The 27,190-nt window shown below is 30.7% G+C and overlaps 2 protein-coding genes across 2 annotated transcripts in view; both read left to right on the forward strand.

Moving 5' to 3' along the window:
- The window catches only part of LOC134700340 (adhesion G protein-coupled receptor L3-like), a 59,298-nt gene that overhangs the window by 26,912 nt on the left and 5,196 nt on the right, over positions 1-27,190 (forward strand). Inside the window, exons 10-25 of the mRNA XM_063561697.1 lie at positions 226-342; positions 2,457-2,560; positions 4,609-4,803; positions 5,368-5,430; positions 6,700-6,811; positions 8,042-8,146; positions 8,596-8,668; positions 11,048-11,159; positions 11,630-11,676; positions 12,768-12,885; positions 13,800-13,903; positions 14,561-14,663; positions 15,969-16,122; positions 16,739-16,808; positions 18,243-18,309; positions 19,017-19,102. Coding sequence (XP_063417767.1) covers positions 226-342; positions 2,457-2,560; positions 4,609-4,803; positions 5,368-5,430; positions 6,700-6,811; positions 8,042-8,146; positions 8,596-8,668; positions 11,048-11,159; positions 11,630-11,676; positions 12,768-12,885; positions 13,800-13,903; positions 14,561-14,663; positions 15,969-16,122; positions 16,739-16,808; positions 18,243-18,309; positions 19,017-19,102 — 1,630 coding nt within the window. The remainder of the gene's footprint in view (positions 1-225; positions 343-2,456; positions 2,561-4,608; positions 4,804-5,367; positions 5,431-6,699; positions 6,812-8,041; positions 8,147-8,595; positions 8,669-11,047; positions 11,160-11,629; positions 11,677-12,767; positions 12,886-13,799; positions 13,904-14,560; positions 14,664-15,968; positions 16,123-16,738; positions 16,809-18,242; positions 18,310-19,016; positions 19,103-27,190) is intronic.
- Positions 19,393-21,710, forward strand: LOC134700369 (uncharacterized). Its single transcript, XM_063561723.1, has one exon. The coding sequence runs from the start codon at positions 19,565-19,567 to the stop codon at positions 20,843-20,845; it is 1,281 nt and encodes a 426-aa protein (XP_063417793.1). The 5' UTR covers positions 19,393-19,564; the 3' UTR covers positions 20,846-21,710.

Consider the following 27,190-nt stretch of genomic DNA (forward strand, 5'->3'; position numbering starts at 1 on the left):
GGACAGGACTCATCAGTTACAGTCGTCCTTATCAATAAAAAGATAGAAAGCCTTTAAACTTAATTATCTCTCAGGTTTAAAAAAAACTGTTTTGCAAGGATTTCAGTTTGAATAAAGAGTAGACTTACAGCAAACAGATATTTCAATGTTATATCACGTTAGAACAGAAGTGCCGACTAACATGAAGTGAAATGAATTGGTTATATCAACAGTTTGTTTTTGCAGATGCCACATTCTGTGCACCTGAGACAGACACATACACTTTTGGTACACATAATATGACTTGGAACGCGACAAACGTGGGCCTTACAGCATACTCGCCATGTCCAGAGGGATTTGATGGTAGGATTAACATTACACTTTTGATAACAAATCGTTTCTGACACTTGAGTGCAAAAAAAACCTGATGATGTCACTATATGCATAGGTTATTGGCATGAATATGAGCTCTTTCTTCGCATAGAAAATATTTCGCACACCTCAACATCATTGTAAAATACATTTGAATGGGAAATTGTCTTTTTTTTTTTATAAAACCTTGACTCATTCCAAAATAAATAAATGATATGATCTAAAAATGATGCTATTTAAAAAGGTTTTACAAAGAAGAACTGAATTCAATACGTAAGAATAATAAGCAAATATGTCCAAAAAAAGAAGTCAAATACTACCAGAGCATGCAAATACTACTGAATCGGACTACTAGCACAAAGGTTCCTGGTTCGATTCCCGTTTGGGATGAAAATTTCAGGAACTCAATTTTCGGCTCTCCCTTGACACCATTTGCGAGTATGGTCTTGAGGAAACGATGATAGTCCTTCGGAAGGGGACGATAAATGGCTGGCCCGTGTTAAGAGAGAGCCATATTTCTTGCACGTTAAAGACACCCATGTAGATTTCGAAAAAGAGTAGGCTAATGCCGCTACAAGGCAGCACTCGCCCCCGCAAAGTGGAAAGAGATTAATATAAGTTGCAAAACTTGTTTCCAAATCCACTATAAATAAATATGTTTAAACTAAACTAAATACTACTGAAATCTACACAAGGCCAACACAAAATCAATTTACATAAGGGCTTATATGTAATACAATTGCAGAAAAAATTGAACAAATTGCCGCCAATTAAGATAAAAGCATTACAAATTGAATCAACAGATCAAATTAACAAGAAAGTATGATTTGACAGATCTCTTAGTTACTGAAAGCAAGTCAAAAAGCTTAAAAAACATTCAATGATAAGAAGAAACATGCACCAGAGACAAAATAAATATATTTATACTACACTCGTTCTATTTGAGCAGTCAAAATGTGTTGACCGTATATCTTTATGTCATATACAGTCAAGGACCAGATATCCCTTTTGCTCAGGAATATTTAAATAGAAATTGCCGAAATTATGATTAATTATTCAAACGACATTTTCAACCTGTTCATGTTTCTAATGGACATGTATACAACGACTCAAACTTATTTCCTTTGCAATTTTTAGAGAAAAAAAAACATATTTCGCTTGTTAATATTTTTGGTTTGCGAACTATAAATCATTATGTTTTATGCCTAATATTGTTGATATTTTAGTTCATTCTTAAACAAATTCGTTCACCATCGATTGCTGGTTTCGATGTACATTTCATTGTGTTGTATATTTCCCCGTCTGCATGATATGAGGCCTTTTTATAAAAGGGAGAAGTTTCCCAATATTTAAATCAAATGATAACATTAACACATTAAACAACAATTGAAAAGGATTTTTTTTTAGATTGGAGTATAAAGACATTAATAGTGCATTGACTTGACATATCTACGATATAAGGATTCTGCCCGAAACGGGAAAAAAGCTCGACAGAGCCTCGCATTTCCTGTATCTAAGCCTTATCCTTATATCGATGATATGTCATGTCAATGTACTTTTATTGTCTATCTATACATGTCTATAAATAGTTAGCTGACATTTCATTCAAGAATAATGATGTTGATTCGCATATTGCTCCCATTCATTCATCAGACGATTTTTCAAGTTAAAAATTTCTATTCTCCTTTAGTTGATATTTACCAGATGTATTTACAATCATACTATGTTTGTGTTTAAAATCGAAATTTGGCGTTACCTCTGATCTAGTTTTTTAATTACATTTTTCATTGATATACTATGAAAGTACAAAAAGATTTATCAGGTGCTTAATGTGTTTATTCCTATTATTTAATTACTGCATAAATGGTGTTCATTATTTCTGCATGTCCTTCAATATTGCTTACCTCTTACTGTGGAGCTGGTGTTTTTGTTGCTTTATATATTTCAATTCTGTATACACACTAACACATGCACGAACACATACACTATTGTATATATGTATTGCCCTGTAAGAACAGCTACCATATGTCTGTTCATTTACAACACCAATCCTTTGGTTAAAATTTGATGTTTTTATACTTGATCGTAAGGTGTATTTTTTATAGGAGTGGTTTCACGCAAATGTAAGTTGAAAGCTAGTTCCGGGGTGTGGGAAAAATCAAATGTAACTGACTGTACAAGACGCATTTTAAGAGACTTGATAAACCAGGTAAGGTTATAACTAGATATTTTTATGAATGTCATCCTGTCGGGCAGACCAATCACAATGATAAATAAAAGGACAATGCATCGAATTTACATCAAGTTATTAAAGACAATGTTTAAGTTTTAATGCTCAGATTCTATTATTTGCCTGTAAAAATAAATCTAATAAAACATCTTGCCACACTACTGTTAAATCCTGTCTCGTTTTTACATACGTGACATCATCGAAGATACATTTAAATGAAATTCATCTGTACAAGATAATTATGATAAGACATACAGTACAATAAATCAAATAACACATAGCTGAGAGGGTGATAAATCAGATTGGTACCCTCGAAGAAGCATTGTCAACCGCGGCTTCGTCGGCATTTCAATTGGAACCAATTGTGCTCCTCTTCTTGCCGACTTGTTTCTTTATTATTATGCGGCTGACTTCAAACAGGAACTTCTTAGGATGAAAAATAAGAAGCTAGCAAAATCTTTAAACTTTACTTTCCGCTATATAGATAATGTTCTCTCACTAGATAGTCCAAAATTTGGTGACTATGTTGAACGCATCTATCCCATCTAACTAGAGGTAAAGTATACAACAGATACAGTAAAGTCTGCCTCATACCTTGACTTAAGGGAGCACAATACAAAAATTTTAGACCTCTAATTTCACAGTTTTAAAATGCTGTAGTTTCTTTTTATAATGCTTGAAAATTTATAAAAATGGTATTTATGGATAGTTAAAAGATTACTCTGTCAAATTAATGCAATGTTAGTATTATACAACAATTGTGTAATCAATTATAATGTTATCTGTGTCTGCAAAATTTTACAACAAATTTCTACTTTTATTTGAAATTAGATTCTTCATTGATATCCAGACAGGGTTGATTCTAATGTATCTTGTTCCTATAGCCATTATCTACAAAAGGGTGGCTCAGATTTTGGATAGAATGTATGGATAAAATTTTACGCATAATCAAATATTATCTACTTTTATGTGGTAAGGATGTTTACACTAATTAAAGATTTATGAAAGAATGGAACACGAAATCGATAACTTGAGACATCTTTTTGTAGCTCCTGCTGTATTGATGATGATTTTGTTAAAAATTTCTGTATAGTTACAGAGATGATAGAGCTAAATTCATTCAAGTGAACTGACCAACATTTTGTTATTATGCATAATAACTGATTACATAATGATTGCGTAATACAAATATTGCATTCTCTAAAAAAAAAATCTTTTGTCTATCTATATATACCTATTAAATTAATTAATAGGCAGTCTTAAAAAAGTAACATCATTTTAAAGGTGAGTGATTCGAAGTAAAAAAATCTTTGTATTGTGCTACCTTTCATTTAGAAATTGACGATGAGGGTCGATGGTAAACAAAAGTTAACAAAAAACGAGATGATTTCATCTTGTTACTATTATTTATCATTTTAAGCCATGGCGTCGTCAGTTTATTTTTAATTTATGAGTTAAACTGTGCCTCGGCTATTTTTCGCCCCACTCTGATATTCATTTTTTTACAGAGGCAAAGAACTAAAATATACACTTAAACAAACCTACCACCATGTTCAAAATTATTCTAACATTTTTCTGTTTGGTTGGGTTGTAGTATCATTGACAAATACGTAATATGTCCTTTTATATACTTTTTAAATGATAATGTATTATAAATGAATTTAGCATTTAAAAAGCAATAATTTAAAAGAAGGCAGAACAAACATTTAAAAAATGTTTCTTTACCATATATCAGGCGAAATTAGCTAGTTTGTGTGAATTATTTTAGTGCAACTATAGAAGTCCTGCCAGAAAAACCAAATTAATCCCTCCCCTCCCCCCCAAAAAAAACACAACAAAAAAACTCCAAAGAAAATCAAGAACTTGAAGTGTAGGATACCCCCCAAGGTTTATCATTGAAAATTGTTCTCAGCATGAATATGATGTATAATTTGCCTGATTCTTTTTCTATGCTCAACCCTTTTACTTATAGTTTTATCAATAACTGGTTATTCAAACTGGTACCTACTTATTATTTTATTTTTTAGTTGGAACAAATTAATGATGGATTTCAAAATGTGTTAAACGAAGAAATCCTTGAAATATTTTCGAATACGATAGATTCTCTGAACAACCAGTCGTCTTTGATAGCAGGAGATATGAACAGTGGAGTTATTATCCTGGAGAAATCGACTGATATTTTCTCATCGCAAAACCGCAATATTTCATTTGCAGAAACAGAGGTTAGCATGTTAAGTTAGTCAAAAGATAGTAACTACATATTTAGAAATATATTAGAGTTATTATAACCATTATATCGTTATCTTAATTAAGCCATATTCCTTGATCAGTTTTGTATACAGAAATATTTCAGGGCTTTTATTAACATATAGTTTACAGTCTTTTGTTTATGACCATAGGATAAAATGTAATTGAAAATATACTACGGATGTTGGTGAAAGTGTGCCCATGAATCCGGTTTTTTTTTTGCAAGGTTATTATTTACATTTTGTATACACAGCTAATTTAAGAACACAAAGGCATAATATAAAAAATACCAGAGGAACACTCAAACTTTTAAAAATGACATCATGGCTAACAAAGAAAATGACTAACTGACAAACAATAGTACACGAAACACAACATAGATAACTAAAGACTATGCAACACTAACCCCACCAAAAATAAGGTTATTAGATCCTGTTCAACATGGCCATCCGCGGCGTTGCTCATATTAGTTCAAACACGGTAATAAGTATAATTCGATAGGTCAGGCTCTATATGATTTTGTTTTTCTAAAATTTCAGGCTTTCCTATCAGCTGCAAATAGCTTATTGTCAAGTCAAACAGCAACAGATTTGTGGCAAGAGGTATCTTTTGAAAATGGTTTACTCCTTCAAGTATCGAGCAATAAAGTCATAATCAATTCCTAAGAATCGATTAAATGAAAAAAAAAACCAGAAAGCTGAGAAAATTCAAAACAAACAAATATAATTAATTATAATACCAAAAGGAAACAATCAGTGTCAACGTTTCATTTGTACGTTTAAATGCAGATGAAGAAAGATGTGAGATGATATAAAAGGGTCAATACAAAAAACTTATTTTAGACATAAACAAGATCATTGCCAAAGAAAATTTACCGAGCACGAAAAAATATGTACGTTTTAGTTTTTGTCTCGAATAATCATTTCTTAGATAAAGTTAGATCACTTTGTTTTAAACAATTTTTATAGAAATAAATTTTCAAGGGAGAATTCTTCAACATGATTATTGAAGATATTTGAAGTTGAACAAATATTCACAATTGAGAAAAAATACGTTTTCAGATCAGCACGATTTTGCAGTTGCAATTTTCAAAATGGCCGTCGTAACCGTGGAAACACAAAAAATGTCAAATTTTTTAAAATGTGCTTAACTTAATGCAACTCTTAAAAAATATAATTTGCAAGTGTAGATGCACTCTTTGACTTTGGAATTTTCTAAATAGCTGCCGTCCGCCTGGCAATGGGGGAAGGGTGCCATCCGCTATTGCATGAAATGGCAAATCTAGTGTTTTAATTGTGTCTGTTTTGATCAAATCATCAAATGTATCATCTGATAAAGTAATGTTAAATATTCATTTTTGTCAGTAAGGCGTCACTGCCTGTAAGGTGTGAAAGGAAAAAAAACTCATCAATGATATTAGCCTGATACTTTTTTTGCACCAGATGTGCATTTCGCCTAAAATAGACCCAACAGTGACACACGAATCAAAAACGTTAGAAAGACAAATAACGTACGAAGTTGGGGAGCATTAAGGACCAAAATACCTGAAAGTTAATACAGTTAAAGGTTATCTATTTGTGTTCGTAGAAATTCATCAGTATTTCGTACAGTTCAAAGAAGTCGTGAACGATATATGGTCCCTATTTCTAGATGTCGATTAGATGTACAATGCAGTCTCATTATTATATTCTTAAGTTGGGCAAGAAAGCAGTCAAAAGACAATTATATATAGTAGTATACTAAAGATATGGATTTTTAAAATACATGTGTCTTGGTGAATCTTCAGTTGTGTTTCTATTTGTCCTTCTAATAAACGCTGGAACACATTAAATCTTCGTTCTTCGTTTTCAATAAGAATTCTTCTTTTGCAGGTTGGAGATAATGACGCTGCTAAAGTATTGAACATAACATCAACATTTGCTGGTGTCACATTTGAATCACATCAAAACAATACACCATTGAAAATTTCAAAACCGTCTATAGGTAATTTAAATATATGTATGCCCTTAATGAGTTCGAATCAAATTTATTACTTGCTTGTCGTAGATTGAAAGCTAACATCAAGGCATTTGGACTAAAATCTTAAATAAGAGAATACAGATTTGGATCATGAGATCTGTATTTAAATGTTTGGCGATTGATATGAACTTTTGATTTATAAAAGAGGGACGAAAGATACCAAAGAGACAGTCAAACTCATAAATCTAAAACAAACTGACAACGCCATGGCTAAAAATGAAAAAAAACAAACAGAAAAACAACAGTACACATGACACAACATAGAAAACTAAAGAATAAACAACACGAACATTATAACCTTATTCAAGCGAATATGAAAGTCAAACATACCCAAAAGCCAAAGAATTGATTATTTGTTCAGAAAATCTTGAAAACATTTTCACTAAAACATACATGGCTTATATATTTTTCAGATGCGATTAAATTTGTATCAATTGAAAGATAACGTTAACCTTTTGTGAATACTGAGGGAGTAAATATGAATACAAAGTTCGAATATCAAATTTCGTATCAACGTTATCTAAGACATTGTTGAAAATAAAACAATTTGCACTTGCCTATTTACATCGGTGATCACTTGTAATGGAATTGTTGAGCTACATCGTCCAGTAAATATGCGAACCGACATTAATTATATAAGACAGATCACACTTTGCACACAGCAATTAATTGAAAAATAAATTTCGAAAACTTTAACTATAGATTACGGAAATTCTGCCCCAAATGAACTAGTGTTTTTCATCGGGGCATAATTAAGTGTTTAGAAGAATAATGATAAGCGACAAACACCTCTATATTTTCTAACAATTACAGTATCTTTATTTTTATTTGTACTTTATCTAACATAATTTTTGAGCATCAGGTTTTACAGTAAATAAAAAAATAGAAGCAAACTTCCTTCTAAATGTATGTTGTAAGAATTCCAAGTAAACCAAAATACAATAAAAAATGTCGTACCTAAGTCACTCATATTTCTTCCAGGCACTTTTTCAAAGGTTTCAGAAGATCCGTGTATGTGTCGTAACCTACTTCAAGCTACATAATTTTTAAACTTTGTTTCACTCGATGTCCACCATCAATCAGTTCCTTCAAACAATAGAGGGAAATTAAATCGATTTCAGTCTTTTCATTAAGATTAAGGTTGAATACATAACGAGTATTTGCAATTTTTGTAAGTCATATGCACTTTTTTAGATGTAGAAATTAACAAATACAACGAAGGAGACATCGCTTTCCGATTGTTTGATCAAACACGTGGTAAGGATGACCGTCTTTTCTTAGCAAAGGAGAGTTTGAGAGGTAAATATTTTTGAAAATTTTGTGTCATAAGGTAATAACGCATAAACATGTTACTCCATATTTTATTTCAATCGGAAAAACTCAAATGAAGATAATCTATAACTACTGCCCAATCGTAATCACCATTTTTCATAAATCGTTGAATCGTACCAATTAATTGTAGAAAACATATTCCAAAAATGAATCTTCAAGCTCTAAACTAAGATATACATGTAGTAGCATTTTCAGAGAAAAAAAACCCCATATTTGCATTTATACCAATAATTTGTAAAATGTTTTATAAACTTCGAGAGTAAGACAATTAGAGAAACCAAATTACTTGAGAAAAAAAGGGAAACTAACTTACATGAGCACATAATAATTTATTTTTTAAATACAATACAAATTAGCGTAGATCGAATTAGAGTTTTTAACGATTGCGTTACATACCATATATGTGCATTTTTTAGAAGATGCAAATACAACAGGATACATTGCGATTCATTATAGTACAATAGCACAGTTATTGCCAAGAAAAACAAGGTAATATAAGTGTATTCAAATAATGTAATCCTATGAAACCATACAAAAACGTTTATTTTAATTTTTTATTAAGTTATATTAGGCTTTCAAAAAGACCATGTTCCTGTGCTATTATTGACGTTACGGTATGCACTATTGTATGAGGAACAGTAACCGATGTTAAGTTTACACAACTAGATTTATATCGAGTATGATAAAAGTCCACAATGTCTTGATTTTTCATTAGTATGTTTAGAATTGATTATTATTTATCATTTTGTTGTGTAGCTGTTAAAACAACTATATTTATTTTAAAAGCTTATCCTAAACAGATTTTCACCTTTTCTGTAATGTATGGTTTATAAAATACAAACGAACTAGCCATATGTTGTGTGCCTGTCAAAGACGTATATAATGGAGATATAGACGATGTTCTTTCACTGAATAATTCAAAATATGAAAAATATTTTACCCGTGACCGAACAACACTGATAATGAACTCATGCGCTACGCGCGTTCGTGAGTTAATGTGTTGTTAGGTCATTCCATGAATATTTTTATCTATATTAATTCTTCGATTAGTTATTCTATAAATGATATTTAACTCTTTGCCCCGACAAAAGATTATCTGTTCCATCTGAATTCCAAGAAAAACGGTGATTTTAACCTTGATTTATGGATAGATGTACCTCTTAATTGTATGCCACTTGCATATAATTCAATTAATATGGCAACAATGTGTTTCAGCAGTAAAATTCATGTTATATATAGATTCAACCACTGCATCGAGATTTATACGATATTTCTCTACTCGAGACAGTTTAATTTTCCAATTTAACACAAAAGGCTCGTCGAGCGTTTTATATATTAATAATTATCTTTCGAGAGTGGTTAACTATTGTATTGCACGAGATGTGGTGGTGGAATATGTCTCTCTAATGATTAAGACGATAGGCAGGGAATCTTGAAATCATTCTTTTTGGACGAGTTGCAAACAGAAGTGTTCTTTCTACGTGACGTCATCAGGCATGGTCGCATTTTTTCATGTCGATACAATAAGATTTTCAGCGGAAGCAAGACAATTTGACCAATGAACAACTGAGATCAAACGACGTTGATTAGATAAAAATAATCAACAGGTCAGGAAAGGGATAAATCGAGTAAGAATTATATTAATATAGATTCTACCACTGCACCAAGTGTAATACGATAGCTCCCCTAGCGTTTTGAACACTTAAAATTTAACTGTCGAGATTGGATAAATATTGTATTGCACGATATTTTGTCGTGAAGTCTGTTTCTTTAATGATTTTAAACCGATATGCAGTCACACTATTTCCTTCTTTTGATCTGCAAATCATATGTTCTTTTTATGTGACGTCATCAGAAATGGTCGTCTTTTTCATGCCTCCACAATAGGAAATTCAGAAGAAAGCAAGAACGTTTGACGTCATAATCCAATTTTGACTATGAAGAACTGAGATCAAACAAACCAAACGTTGATTAAATAAAAAGAATTAACAAATCGGAAAAAATATAAACCGAGTACGAATTAGAGAAGTAGTTATCAAAGGTACCAGGATTATAATTTAGTATATACGACTCATCAGTGACGCTCATATCAAAATATAAATAAAGCCAAACAAGTACAAAGTTAATGATCCAAATTCCAAAAAAATGCTTGGCTGGTGATACCCTCGGGGACAAAACGTCCACCAGCAGTAGCATCTTATTCACTATAAAATCAAATAACTACATGTATGTCAACAACATCATTAGCTATAGCTACAGCTATAGCTTCATACTTTCAGTGTTGTCAATTAAACATAAAAACACAGTTTTGACGATAGGCATTGATGTTTTGTATCATTTGACCTACTTCTAACAGCGGAATAAACTTGTAACTGAAAAAATAAAATCACAAAAGTGCTGAAAATTCAAATTGGAAAGTCCTTTATCAAATGAAAAAATCCAAAACCTAAAACACATCAAACGATTGGATAACAACTGTCATATTCCTGACTAGGTACATGCATTTTCTGATGTAGAAAATTGTGCATTCTTGAAATTGCAGTCACCATCTTATACAGTGTGGCTATGCAATCTATATTTCATTTATTTGCCACTTATAGCAGCATGACTATATCATGTATATATTGGACTTTACCTGTATATACAAGCTGAGGTTGGGGTTAATATGTATGGATGTTTGATACATTTACCATGCAAATTATTAGTTTTTGACTTTATGAGTATGACATAAATAATACCTAAGTCGTTCTATTGAGAGCAGACGTCCATTTATTAAAGAAAAAAGTACTATTTTCAATGATTTAAATGTTAAAGTGATATGTGAGTTTGAAATCTTTTATATATTTTGGGCTAATTTTCTTTATACAGTGTCAATAATCAGGACATTACAGTACTTACGTCAGTTCTGTCCCTTACAATACCAGGGCTCAACCAGACGCGTTTGAACCCACCATTACATTTATTCTTCAGAAATGATCAGGTAATATACAGAATTTCATATTTTAAATAGACCTCATATCTTATAATATATATGTTCTATATCAATTTCATGCGTACGACTCGATTTAATTTATTTACCTTCATCAGGAACGCTCAAAGCGTATACAAGGATTTTAATACAAGTGTCAAAATCCATTTTGAAAAATATTGAAACTTTTATTCAGCATGACTGTACGAGGATTAGACAGAGTGCTAGGTATAATAAATAACGAATTTCATAACATTTCAATCTTGCATTCTTGACGAGTTACATATTTACTCGTTTATTCAATGTTGATAGTATACTTAAAAAAAAAAGGTATGATAATAAATTAAATTACATTTAGACCAAAAGACACTTTTTTTTAACAATGCTTAACAAATGATTTATAGTTTCAAAGATTTCTTGTTTGACAAATGACTAGTTCATAATCATGATCCTTAATTGTCGTATACAACTTGTTTTTGCAGAATCACGACAAAGCAGTAAGATGTTCCTATTGGGACTACACGTTAAAGTAAGTCTTAGTTTTTTGGAAGTGCATTTTACACTAAATACAGGTTTAAGCAAAAACACAAATTACAGCAAAAAAACCTACTCAGATATCTCTATCACTGGTATGAGTCAATTCTAAAAAAAATTATTACGTATATCATGTGTCAACTTTCCAAAACTTTACATCACTGTTGTCATTCGTCGCATGAGACAAACATCAACGCAAGTGAAAGTATCAAAAGAAAGAGAATGAAAAAATCTGTAATAAGGTCACATGAGCCATATTAAAATGAAGGATATATATATATGGCATATCAAAATAAAAGGAAAAATATGCAAAGAGTCAACAGGGACCGCAATTTGATAATAATAAAAGTAGGGCCAAAATATTGGAAAACACAAACATTGTTCTATAAAAAAGAAGAAAGCAAAAGAAAATTGAATCACAAAAAAAAAACCAAATTCTAAATCGAAGGTCCTTTACAAATGGTAAATCAAGATCTCAAACACATCAAACGAAAAAAAAATCATATCCCTTACATGTTTTTGCGATTGGATTAGGCATTTCTTTATGCATAAAATGGGAGATAAACCTGGTTTAAACAACCAAAATGAATGTATAGATATAATAACACAAAACTACCAAATAATGCAAAAAAAGAAATTAAAACGTGAAAACTGCTTTTAATTTAATAAGCAAACTCATGATGAATGCAGTAGAATGAGTTATGGAATAAGTTACCAAGTTGTTTTATAACCTTTTTAAAGTAATTGTTTATTTACAAATACATTTGTTAGTGATTTCGCCGTACTTTAATCCGCATTTTTGAGTTCGGTTTAAGGTTACAAGTGGAACAATGAAGCTTAGAACACCAAGTCAATGTTAAGCCTGGTGGCATGCAAAGAACCCTTTTTCAATATTCTTCATATTACATTGTGTCTCCGTTTTTCGGTAATTTGACTTCCCAATTTGACTTTTGATTTAAAATAAACATAACCATTATATGGTTTTTATACTATTTTGTGATTGAATGCATTTTGTAAAAACAAAACCGTCTATAAACTTTAATCGATCTTAATTTTAGAAATAAAATACAATTGTTTATTTTGAAGGAAGACTGGTTTCTGGTCATCAAGCGGATTAAAGACTGTTCACCAGAATAGTACCTATACAGAATGTACAAGTACTCATTTGACCAACTTTGCTGTTCTGTTGAGTTTATATGAAATAGTATGTAGTCATTGATAAGAACTAATATCGAATGATAAATACCTTAGTGAAATATTGGTGATGGTTAGAATAGGAAGTACAACTAGATTTGTAATTGCCAGCAATAACGGATGGCACCCTTCCCCAATTGCCAGGACAACAGCAGCCATTTTTGAAATTCCAAAGTCAAAGAGCACTTCAGCACATGCTATTCACCATTTTTGTTAAGTTTAAGAAAGATTGGATCATTTTGAAAATTTTGAAAATTTTCACATTTTACCCGTTTCCATTGCAACGGCAGCCATCTTGACCATTCCAAAGTCAGAGGGACAACTTCTCATGGTGGTCAACATTATACCATAGTTCAATCAAACTTGGTCCATTCTATTCCAAGAACTGCTCCGGACAAAAATAGTGGAAGAAAAATAATAATAAAAAAAAAAAGAAAAAAAAAGAAACGTAGAATAACAATATGTCACCCCAACTCCGTTGAGGGTGCCATAATAATTGCAAAACTATATGTTGTTAAAAAGTTGTAACATTTTTGTTTAACAAATTAATATAAAGTCAGTTACATTTAAGTTGTTATTTTATTATAGAGCATATTTTACATTATTTAGTTCGTTATATTATATATTGTCTAAGGATAACAGAGAAACAGCGCTTTGAACTAATTTGTATTCATCAGATTTAGATAAGTTTGATGACGTTTGTTTCTTTTTGATTGATAGTTGCAATTGTAGAGGAAAAGAACGTTCAATTTGAATACCGTTTTATATGAAAACAAGCAATATCTGTGATCCAGAAAAATCTATTTTCCTCGAATCTTGTATTTTAGAATTCAATATGAAATATTTAGTTCAAACAAAGCGAAGCAGACTATAAAGCATTTGTAATTCAGGGTTAATTATGACATATGATTTTTTTTTTTGCAGCCAGAAAATCATAACGAGGTTCTTGCTGTTATTACGCAAATTGGTTGTTCGATATCCATTGCTGCTCTTGTCCTTTTGTTAATAATATACTTTATTGAGTGGAGGTAATGTAATAACATTTATCGATACTAGTATTTTTTCTTCTATTCAGAACAACTAAATTGCTGACAGAAAATCTTTATTAACGTTTAGTTTGCCCCCTTACAGAAGCATTACATGGGGAAAACAATCTTATATTAAAGGAAATATCCAGAATATCACTAGAATGTCACGAATCTCTCTAAGCAGTCCAATTTGACATACATGGTATCATCTGTTTAGATGATCATATACATGTATTTTAAAGTTAGAAAATTTTGAAAATTTTGAACCGTAATTATTACACAAGTTGTTAATTTAAACCCTAATTTATCAAGTGATCTCACAGTTTGCTGGTAAATCAATAATAAGGGCTGTTTATATAAAAAATAAAACACAAATAGACCATCTGATCAATCGATTTGATTTTTTTGTCATCATATTGATATTTTAAAACACCCGGTGAGGCCTTTATGAACTTGTTCGATGCACTAATTTGACAAAAAAAACGCTAGTATTTTACAGTTACAAAAGAGGGACGAAAGATACAATTTGCATTTTGTTTTTAAAATGAAACCAATTGACACCGCATGCTCTCCAAACAGATTAGAGCGACATTGGCACTGGTACTTCTAGTTTCATGACTTATGTTGTCACCTATAATTGTTGTTGTTATTTTGCAGACTTCTACCATCTGACAAATCCAAAATTCTAGTTACAATGGCTGCAGTTTTCCTCCTCGCGTATGTGGTATTTTTAGCTGGAATAGAGGGAACAGAGAATAAGGTGATTGTTAACTTCGATCGATCTATTTCTTGCAAAATGACAAAAAGAAAAACACATATGCAAATGGCGTGTTTATTCATTTTTTAGTTTATAAAAGTATAGTGATGTTTTTTTGGCATCATCTTACCGTGCTTCTATTTCACTACTCATTCACTTTGCCCGTGTCTGTTGTGATGTTTTAGATTTCAACGAACGTTACATATGTATTACTGGTAAATTAGTCAGGGATTTCGTTATCACAAATTACTTAAAACTCAGTTCTTCAATAGATTTAAAGATTTGATTTTAAAATTCTGTTGACCTTGTAGAAAACATCAAACGGGATAGTAAATCCTCATTTTTACGGAGCTGTTGTTTACAGTGCTGGAAATTAAGAATTGATTCTTTGAATAAACTTATTCTTACAAGTTACCAATTCAGCACTGTCATCACATCATTAGAATTTTGTTTTTTTATTGTTATTAGTATTTATTCTGTAAAGTGTAAATAAGAAGTAAGCATGAACTTTCATGTATCAAAATCAAACGACTCCTACCTAGCACTGCACAAGGTCATGTTTTTACGTCTTTACACTAAATCCATTGAATGCTGTATGTGTTCTGATTGCTCATTTACTTTTGGATCCATGATTTTTTAAAGTTATTTAGTTGTTATCGGCTTTGAACTAAATGTCTTTTTGTTGGTGGGATGCACAATTACACGGTCATGTCCACGTGCTTTTGTTATACGCATTTCTTTTTGTTTCCATTTGATGATTTCAGCCGTTTTTAGATCTGTCTTTTGTTGCACTAGTACCGTTACACCACTGTCCAAGGTTACGGGGAGGGTTGTGATCTTCCCTTACACATTTTATGTCGCCATATTCTGTATGTACCTGTCAGTCCTAAGTCAAGAGGCTGTAATTCAGTGGTTGTCGTTTGTTGCTTTGTTACATATTTCTTTTTCAAACTTTAATTAGGCCGTAAGTTTTGTCGTTTATGACATTTAATATTTGTGATTTCGGGGCTTTTTATAGCTGTCTATGCAGTATGGGATTTGCTCATTGTTGAAGGTGACCTAAAACTGTTAATGTCTATGTCATTTGGTCTTTTTTTAAAGAGTTGTCTAATTGGCAATCATACCACATCTTCTGTTTTGATATAGATCTTCAATTACTCAATGTATGTTTAAAAATTCAATAAAACTAATAAAATAAGGAGAAAAAACCAAGTTTACTTGATTTTGTAAATGATACTGTTGTATTTGATGTCGTAACAAATTTTGCATTATAAAAAAATATTATAAACTCTTGTAAAATCATTACAGGTAGCATGCAAAGTAGTCGCCATTGTCCTTCATTTCCTATTTTTAGTGGGTATACATATGATGGTTGCAGAAGGCATTGTGCACGGGAAAATGCTTGCCACAGTATCAACCGAACAGCGTTCAATATCACCGATTCTAATTCCAATTGGTTGGGGTGAGAAGTTTTGGTTGTTTTGAAATATGATTGTATACCTTAAAACGTGGAATTGTTATTGCACTCTTCTTTAAATTTTAATATTAAATATATATTTTCTAAACATTAAATAACCTGCCATCTCCATATTTGTATATTTAAGATGAGACAAATACGAATGAAGCATTAAAGTCAGTTGATATAACAAATCCCTGTTCAAACAGCGAAACAACAATGACCAACCAATAAAGCAAACATTCTTTCTCTATCTGTTACCATATAATGAGGAGTACTAGCCATAAGTAACACAACGTATGCTTCAGTTAAATAAGAATCTGGTGTCATCTTGCAGTTTTTTTAAAACTTAAACTCCTACCACCAATGCAGTAGTTTACTCATATATGAATAAAGGGAGACAATGCTGATGAGTAGTTGCTGCCATAGATCAATACATAAACTGAAATTCTGAATATCGGACACTTTAAAAAAAAAAAATACACACAGTATATTTTTAATATTCTATTTTTTTATTTTTTAAAAGTGTAAGGAGGTGGATCACAGACATGAACCATTTTCTGCTGTTGCTTTGTTCATGTATATAATTACAATAAAATGTATGCCGTGTCTTTTCCTACAGGAATACCAGTGCTCATTGTTGCTATATCGATGGCAATAACAAAACTAGAAGGATACGGCGATGGAAAATAGTGAGTAGCTATAAAACACATATTATGAATTTTTTTTAACAACAGAATTGTATGAAATTCATATGCACTACAACAAGGCGCCAGAATTAGTTTAAATGTGTCAAAGGAACGAATATTTATTCAATAATACAAACAAAAAAAGTTGCTATCCTTTAAATATATGTATAGGCTCCTAACGGTTTTATTTAAGGTTGAATTTGAAATTGAAATATTTCAGAATACCAGGTTTGTTTTTAACTAATTTGTACTATTAAAATAGACAATATTTGAAACCTGTATCTATACGTTTGTTGGTATGTTGTGTAATTGGGTTCGCTCTTTGATTCACGTTCGTCTAATAGCTGGTTTTAAAGTCAAGATACGATATTTAGAATAATAAAAGCGTTGGAATTTTGCTCTTTTTCATTCATGTGCGTGTAGTGCTATATCTTCAAACTGTCTTTAAAGTCAGTTGATATAACAAATCCCTGTTCAAACAGCGAAACAACATCTGGGTAGTGCTATATCTTCATACTGTCTTGGTATCTGGGCAGTGCTATATCTTCACACTGTCTTGTTATCTGGGTAGTGATATATCTTCATACTGTCTTGTTATCTGGGTAGTGCTATATCTTCATACTGTCTTGTTATCTGGGTAGTGCTATATCTTCATACTGTCTTGTTATCTGGATAGTGCTATATCTTATACTGTCTTATTATTTTGGTAGTGCTATAACTTCATACTGTCTTGTTATCTGGCTATATAACTACCGTTCGTGTAAAAGTTCCAAATAAAAAAAAACACACAACCTGTTCACATGAATATTTTACAAAGAATTAATTATTAACAATTTCCTAAGTAACAAATAAGATAAAATCACTAGGCAAATGTCTAAACTCAAAATCAGACTTTTACACTTTTCAACTTTAGCAAACAAACATTGTTGATAATATTTCATATACAACATTTTAAGCCTTACAAGAAGTAATCTCTGATTTTAAAATCTTCAAAAAATAACAGAAAAAAAGTCACATTTAGCAACTTCATTACAAAAATAGACAAATATTTAAAATTCATATACATATTTCCGATATTCTTGATACTGTAAATAAAATCATTTATAGATGCAAGGATTAGTTGATAATTGCTCTCTCAAATCCTATACTGGAACCTCACAAAACAAATGAATTGTTCCTCTTTCTCATTACAGTATGAGTGGTACACAAATCACAGTAAAGGGAGATTTGAATTTCTTTCAATTACTTAAAATTATTCTCGTGTAAGAATCGGTTAGAATATATACATTCATACATTCACTGTTCAGGATGTCTGTCAAAGTATTAGCACATTATTAGTGCTGTATATGCATAAGTAGTTTTTGTTTGTTCATTTGTATCGAAAGAACAATCAATTAAATTTGGAAAAGAAATATGAAATTTGTGTAATTTTTACAGTTGTTGGTTATCAACAAGTAATGGTCTAATTTGGGCGTTTTTCGTCCCCTGTGCAGTAGCAGTTGTTGTAAGTAGGTTAATTATCATGTGCAATATAGTATCAACAATTAAGCTATAGATTAATGGCCAAATCATGAATTCATTAGTTGCATGTTATTTTCATCTGAAAATAAAATACTTCATTTAGATTGTTTCTCATGTAAATACTTATTAACCGAAGACATATATTTTCATCATGAAAACTATCAAGATAACAAAGAAGATGGTATTTACACATCTTATAGGCCACGATGTTTTGTCATTTAAATTTGAAAATTTAAAATGTTCAAAAACGTACTTTTAAAGATCTACCATGCATTACAAAGAAGAGGCAAAACATATTAAAAAGAAAGTCAAAATTGTTATCAGTCGAAAACTAAATGATTTTGTCATTGCCAAAAACACGTTACAGAAGACTGAGCAACACGACGCCATCACAAACCGGAGTTGATATCCAGTGCTCTGTATTAGTAAATCGATCTTGCTCTACACGTTTCCTCGCATTTATTTAAAAAAGAATAACCAATTTTTTTTTTTAAATCAGCTTTATTAGAAAAAGCACGTGGATAAAACATTGTTAAAGCTTACAAGAAAAAACAACCAGTTACAAGCAAAATAATTCTAAGTATAAAAAAATATTGACTGCACAAAACTGTCTTCCGCCTAGTAACGTGTTGAGTTATTTCAAATTTTGGATCATGCTGAAAAATAATCAAATTATATTCTTTCCTCAAGACCAACTTTGTGATCTTTGTATTCGTTGTGAAGAAGCTTTTCTCTATACAAGTTGTAAAAAAGAAAACAAAACTACAGCAATTCATGTAAGTATTATCTTATGAGTTAATATTATTTATAGTTAAAAGTGAATTTCTATACTTAATATATTTATTATTGCTCAGAGGTCAAGGTTCCTGATTGATTGCATTAAAAAAAAAACGATTAAGATTTTAATACAAAAAATGTGTATTCCACAATTCACGTCTTTTCAATTATACTCTGGACTAAAACATTTGAAAATCAACAGCATGATTTCGTTTCGGTGTAATAACTTTAAAACTGTACAACTGGTGCTTTAGAAATATAAAAAATAAGATCAGGAGGATTACGGCCCTTGACTAAGGTAACGGGTGTGTAAACCACTGAAGGAAAAAATCGTAATTAACTTTGTTTTCTCATTGACAATTACTTCACAGTACTATAGATGCTTGCTAGTATGTAAAGCTAGCCTATAAGTGACTTAAAATCGCAAAAACAATTTTAGAAGAGGTGATTTCAGAAAAGTTATGGCAAAATCCAATGAACAAAGTGAACCCAAAATGGCGTCCTACGCAGAAAAAACAAAAACAGACCCTAAAACGATTGAGCCCTCAGACATGGTTAGTGTTAAACCTGTATTTATACAGGAAACAGATGTCTTTGGGTCAAATTCGGATGGAGAGACTCTAAAAAAACTATACCTGACTCACCCTGAAATGTATAAAGCTGTCGGTGAAGTAGTACCAGAAAGAACAATTACTGGTCTTCAAAGAATCCGAGGCTTATGGAGAATTTACCTCGATGACGAAGCTGAGAGAGATATTCTCATATCCAAATGCCTCAAACTTCGTGGTAAATCAATCTGGATTTACTCCAGAAATCCTCGTGTAACTGTACACGAAAACGTCACTGATATACGGATAAGAGTTAAAGATGTACCGCTTTCAGCAGACGACGGACAAATAATTAGAGAGATGGAAAAACATGGGTGCTTAATTTTGAGTAGTATGCGTGAACGGCTAAGATACAACAACAAAGTGACAAACTGTCTAACAGGAGATAGGATCATCATTTGTGAAGGACCGCTAACAGAGCACATCCCAAGATCCATTTTCATTGGCAAATATAGAGCCACCATCATCTATCGCGATCAGCCTAAAAACAACCCTCAAAATATGAAATGCTCAAAATGTTTGCAGGAAGGTCATCAAACAAGAGACTGTACAAATGATTGGGTGTGTAGGTCATGCGGAGAAGAAGGACACAAACAAAATGCATGTACCAAAGATGCTTATTCGGATGCACAAGAGCAATCAGATAAAGAAAACACAAAAGAAAGCCATGAAACAAGTGATGCAGATGACGAGACTTCTGAATCTGATTCTGGCACTGACGCAACACAAATATCAGTCAAAACCAACAATGATGAAGTATGTGCAAGCACAACGGCTACCGGACGGGAAGGTGCATCAGTTGCAGATTGTGAAGGTGTATCAACTACTGGATATGAAGATGACAACGGACAGTCGCAATCTATTATCAATCCAGTAGCTGATCCACAAAAACGGAAGAAAATCAAAAAGAAAAAAAAGAGCAGTAAAAAAAATAGTGAACTAAGTCAAGCTGAAATAACCTTATTCATGTCTAGTAACAATCAAAGCACAAAAGAATCAACCAAAAAATCTCAAACTCCATCAAAGCAACCTGTCAGTATTTCCTTTCTGAAGTCTCCAGTGACACCAACTGAGAAGCTTCACGACAAAGAGAGTGACTCTACTGCCAAGAGGTCCAAAACAACTGTTTCCTAATTATATACATACATGTAATTTTTTTACCTGTGTTTGTATAAGAATTCAAATCACAACAAAATGAATATAATGATGTATAAATTAATATTTTATTATTAGTACACATGTATCACTTATCCACATTTCAAAAATCAGCTGAACATTTAGCTATAAGTCTTTTTATTTTATTTCACTTAATTGTCAGTACACATCACAACAGCCACAAGTTTACTACCTTTAAAGAAATGTACATTCCTTTGGGAATTATGTACATATTCTCACACCAAATAGTAAGCAGCATGCACAAAATCTCGAAATCTTTAGATCCTTTTCATATAATTTTTTGTGTATTTTTATTTCACGTGTTGCATAATTACACAAGTACTTTTACGTCACTTTCTTGTTATCAAATAACTCTTCAGAAACGTTCCAGCGTAATTGTAATAAATCCATCAATATGTTTGATTCAAGTTGATATTAGATTATTATCTGCGATTTCATTCAACAAACTTCAACAGGATAAAGCACACCTACAAAAATCAAAACAAAATTCAATTACTATAATTCACATGAAAACTTTGATAAGTCATACAATACAAGCTTTTAAAACAAATAAACTAGTTTTTAAGTTAGCTTATCAAGTGGCCAATAATACTATGCAACATTGGCTCTGTAAATATTATGTAAATAGAAGGCCAGTATATATTTTTATGTTATATTTAAAAATATTAAAAAAAATAGTTGTTTATTTTGTGTTTAGCTTAAAGCTATGTTTTTTTTCTTTTAACTATCTCTGTATATATTTTGCTATTGATTGTATTTTCATGTATGTTTACAAACTTAATGAGTCCAAAATATTTTTTTTGGACACAGAGGAGTCTGTATCTGAAGTCACATTGTTGACCCAAATCATGACCTATATATTGAGGTCAATAATTGAAATGTTGTGTTATGTTTTCATTTATAATCATGAGTATTATACATGTACATGTAATTGTACATAGATGTAAATATAGAACGAATTTAATATTGATAAAGATAGCATATAAAAAGAAAAATCCACAAAGCAAGGATATAGATAAAATCATAAAATCTAAATTATTGCTGATCTACAAGTTAAATGTACTTTCAAACACAACAGAACTCTGTAATTTCCTAACTTACCTTCCTAATATTTAACACAAAATGACAAACAAAAACTGTATCCATGTCTGCACTGTGAATACCAACGGGTTACAAAAACCTGAAAAAAAAAATAGAATTATTGAATGGGCTAACCAACAAAAATGTGATATAGTATTCCTACAAGAAACACATTTCACTCAAATTTTAGAACCAAAGCTAAAACAAGAATTCAAAGGTGAAGTAATCTTTAGTAACGGGTTAAGTAATGCAAGAGGGGTTGCCATATGGATAAAAAGCAGATTAAACTTTAAGATTATTGACCAATATAAGGATTCTGAAGGTAGATTCATTTTAGTTAATATAGAAATAGATGACAATATATATACATTAGTGAACCTATATGCACCTAATAATTGTAAAGTAAGAAACACCTTTTTTAAATCAGTAAAACAATTAATTGTAAATCACAGTATTGGCCAGTTAATCATTGGGGGCGACTTCAACGACATATTATCTAAAATTGACACAAAGAAAAAAGTAGGAAATACAAAATTTGATAAACCAGTTCATAACCTTAAAATGTTTATCAAGAATCTTAAACTAACTGATGTCTGGAGAAGCAAAAACATAAATAAAACCCAATTTACCTGGAGAAGGAAAAACTTATCAGAATCTACAAGAATTGATTACTTTTTAGTAAGTGATGAAGTTAATAAAAATTGCATTACATGCGACATAAGACCAATAGTTCTACAACACACGGATCATTACGCGGTTTCATTAAAAATCAACATAAATAGAACCTCAAAAGGGGGAGGTTACTGGAAATTAAATAGCAGCATCCTGGATGATGAACAGTATCAAAAAATTATTTCCAAATTGATTGATAAATATAAAATAAAATCAGAAACATCTCTCAACCTAGATATTTTATGGGATAACTTTAAAGTTGAGGTAAGGGATTATACCATCCAATACTGCAAATTAAAGGCGAATATAAAAAAAGATTCTATCGAAATTTTAGAAAATACATTAAAAACCTTATCTGAAGAAATTGATTGTGATAATTATATGAATAAGAAGAAAGCAAACCTAAAAGAAAACATTGAAAAACAATTAGCAAGTTTATATAATGAAAAAATTAAAGGAAATCAAATTAGATCACGCGTAAAATGGCTAGAAGAAGGGGAGAAAAACACATCTTTTTTTCTTGGTCTAGAAAAAACACGACAAAGTAAAAAAACTATAACTCAACTGTATGATGAAAATAATCAAGTAACATATGACCAAAACAAAATACTAAATTTGGAAGTCAATTATTATACTAAATTATACACTTCAACTAAACCTGACACAGAAAAGGTAAAACAATACTTTGAAACTATCAAAGAAAGTAAAATAATAAATGAATCTGAAAGTAATACATGCGAGGGAAAAGTTACTATAAGGGAATGCACAGAGGCTATATTTAAGATGAAATTAAACAAGGCCCCAGGGCTGGACGGACTGAACGTGGAGTTTTATAGAAAATTTTAGGAACAGATTAAAGATTTCATAGTACAAGTTTTCAACTATTGCTATAAAAAAGGAGAATTAACAAACTCCCAAAAAATTGGAGCCATATCTCTCTTGTTTAAAAAAAATGATCCCCTCTCCCTTGATAACTATAGACCTATTACATTATTAAACTATGATGTTAAATTACTAGCTTATGCCTTAGCGCAACGACTAAAATCAGTACTACCAAAAATTATTCACTTTGATCAAAAAGGTTACATAAAAAACAGATACATAGGTTTTAACATAAGACAAATCCAAGACATTATTGATTATTCTGAAAAATTTAAAGTAGATGGTGCAATTTTATTTTTAGACTTTACTAAAGCTTTCGACTCACTTGAGTGGTGCTTTATGTTTGAATCTTTAAAAAAATTTGGTTTTAAAAAAGAATTCATAAAATGGGTTGAAACTATGTATACAGACATAAAAGGATGTATTTTAAATAATGGATGGGTGTCTGCCCCCTTCAATACATTTCGTGGGATTAGACAAGGATGTCCGTTATCCTCATTAATTTTTGTATTGTGTGTTGAAATAATGGCAATTAAATTAAGAGAAAATAAAGAATTAAAAGGATTTGAAATCAAATTAGATGGAAAATCTTGCTCACTAAAAATATGTCAACTGGCAGATGATACTCAATTGTTTTTAAAAACACACAAAGATATAAGTATTGCCCTTAATATCATTGAAACTTTTGGAAGCCTTTCTGGGCTCAAACTGAATAGAAACAAAACAGAAGGCTTATGGCTTGGCAAATTTAAAAAGTCAAAAGATAAATTTGAAAATATAAACTGGAAACAAGACCACATTAAAAGTCTAGGAATATTCTTTGGATACAATTATCAAGAATGTCAAAAATTAAACACGGAGAAACAAATAGATAAATGTGAAAAATTGATTCAAGGATGGAACAAACGCAACTTAACATTATTAGGAAAAATTACTGTAGTAAAGTCCCTAATTTTACCAAACCTAACATACACAGCATCATGTATGACAATAACACATGAAATAAAACAAAAGTTCAAAAATTTAATATATAGTTTTATATGGAGCGGGAAAAAAGACAGAATTAAACGCTCTATATTATGTAAGCCATACCCTGATGGAGGATTAAAAATGATTGATTTAGACTCCTATATAAAATCCTTGCAAATTAGATGGGTTTCAAAACTTATAAAAAACGATAATGATAACTGGAAAATTATTCCAAGATTTTATCTTAATAAATTTGGGAAAGATTTTCTTTTATTCAAAATGAATTTAACAAATGTAAATTTGCTTAATAAAATAGAGTATAAATCCTTGCCTGAATTCTATAAACAATTAATTAAAACTTGGGTAGAAGTAAAAGGAGGTCAAACTATCTCCCCTAAAAACTTTCTTGAAGTTAGAAAACAAATTATATGGGGAAATAATCTTGTCAAAGAAAATGGAAAATGTCTGTTTTTTAAAAATTGGATTAACAGTAATATTTTGTACATCAATGATATAATAGACGAAAACGGACACATCTCATCAAAAACTGTTTTAAAAAATCTTAAGAATAAACAAGATTGGATTAGAGAATTTTCTATAGTTAAAACTGCTATACCAAAGCACTGGCAAAATATTTTGAAACAAGAAAGTTCTTATAAAACTGATGTCAATATAAAGAAATCAGTAAACTTAACTATCCTACTAAAACATGAAATTTCACCAGGCTCGACCAATAAAGAAATATACACGTTCCTACAAAGTCAATTTACAAATGATAAACCAACAGGAATTTTAATATGGGAAAGAATTCTGCATAAAAAAATGTCTACAAAATTTAAATCCACATTCAACTTTATTTTTAATTACCTTGAAAACAACAAATTTAAAATGTTTAAATGGAAAATAATGCATTATATATTAGCCTGTAATGAATTACTTTATAAATGGAAAATAGTACCGAGTAGTTTGTGCTTCCATTGTAAACAACATGATGACTATGAACACTTCTTTTTTTCCTGTTCATATAATATTCAGTATTGGCAAGAGTTGAACAGCTTTTAGCACTATTAAAAATTGAAAAGCATATATTTAGTCTTCAAAGTTTAGTAACTGGCTATAAAATTGAAGATGAAGATTATTTTGATATGAACTATTTATTAACTATAATTTACTTTTCAATTTATAAAGCATATTACATGTCTGACAAGAAAGACAAGGTCATTGATATTTTTAAAATATTCCAAAATGAAATCAGGGACATAATTAATATAAATAAAATTAGAGGGAAAACAAATCAGAGAATCATACTTAAAACTTTCGAATATTTCGATTTTTTTTAATTGTGAATGAATTCAAGCTGTGACCTAGTTAGTTCATGACTGCACAGGACATGCATGTGTCCGGTTAGGAATTTACGCATCAAATGAAATTCGCTATTCTACTCTTTTATCATATTTATATATTATTTATCATATCTATTATAGCTACACTGAATTAATATTGTTATTAGTTGACACAATACAATGCTTGGATGTTTTAATTATACCACGTGTACTTTCGATCTTTTCTCTTGATCTTTGGTTTAATCGCAAACAAAACATTTACTGAAAAAAATATGTTGTTCATATAAATATGTGGAAAAAACCACGGTCTTACCTAATCATTTAATATATTTACTCCTTTTCACAATTACAAAACGTAGGCAAACAACAAAATTTCTACTGTCGGCTGAAAAGTCATGCTGCCAGTATCAATTTTACGGTTCAGTGAAGCTTCAATAAATAAATTATATACAGTTTAGGTTAAGAAACGTACCGTATTCCGGTATGAAATTATATTATGTAGAACTGCTATTTTGACTATTATGTATGTAATAAATGCAACTAACTTTATAAATATACTTATTGAATATTTTTCCCTAAATATTCAATGACTAATTTAAGGGATACTTAATTGAAGCTGTAGATTGAGTAAATTGTTAACAGCAAAAGTGCAATAAAACTTTGATCAATTTAAAAAAAAAAAAAAAAAATAAGATCAGGTTCTGTATTGACGATTGTTCACTTTTGTCATTAAACCAGGTGTAACCCACCATTTTTTACACGAGTAAATGCCTGTACCACGTCGGGAATATGACAGTTGTTATTCATTCGTTTGATTTGATTTTACATTTTAGTAGGGACTTTCCTTTTTAATTTTCCTAGGACCTCGATATTTTTCAGTACAAATTGCCTATTATTGCTTGCAAAGTCATTCTAACTGTTTCTGCAGTACGACTTAATCTACTGAAAATATAAAAAAGGAGATGTGGTATGATTGTCTATGAGACAACTTTCCACAAAAGACCAAAATGACACAGACATTAACGCCAATATTTAGTTTCGAAGTTTAGAAATTAACCAATATTTATCAAATTGTTTCTTTATGACAACTCGGTAATTTTTTCTTTGTGTTTATACAAAAATGGGAAATGAATGGTAGGAAGGGCGTTTCAAATTTGAGAAATATTTGCTGCGGCAGAAAATTTGAAATGATTTCTTTAAGTATATTGAATGAATTACCCTCTTGAATTATTTTATCAGATAGAGATGTTTGATGAATATTTTGTACGTAAAACATTTATAAAGAAAAAAAATTCTTTGCATATTTGTTTCTCATCTTATTTAAGAAATATGTAGATGGAAAAAAATAAATTTTTTT

The sequence above is a fragment of the Mytilus trossulus genome, unplaced genomic scaffold (assembly GCF_036588685.1).
Source record: "Mytilus trossulus isolate FHL-02 unplaced genomic scaffold, PNRI_Mtr1.1.1.hap1 h1tg000138l__unscaffolded, whole genome shotgun sequence".
In the NCBI taxonomy this organism is placed as follows: Eukaryota; Metazoa; Mollusca; class Bivalvia; order Mytilida; family Mytilidae; genus Mytilus; species Mytilus trossulus.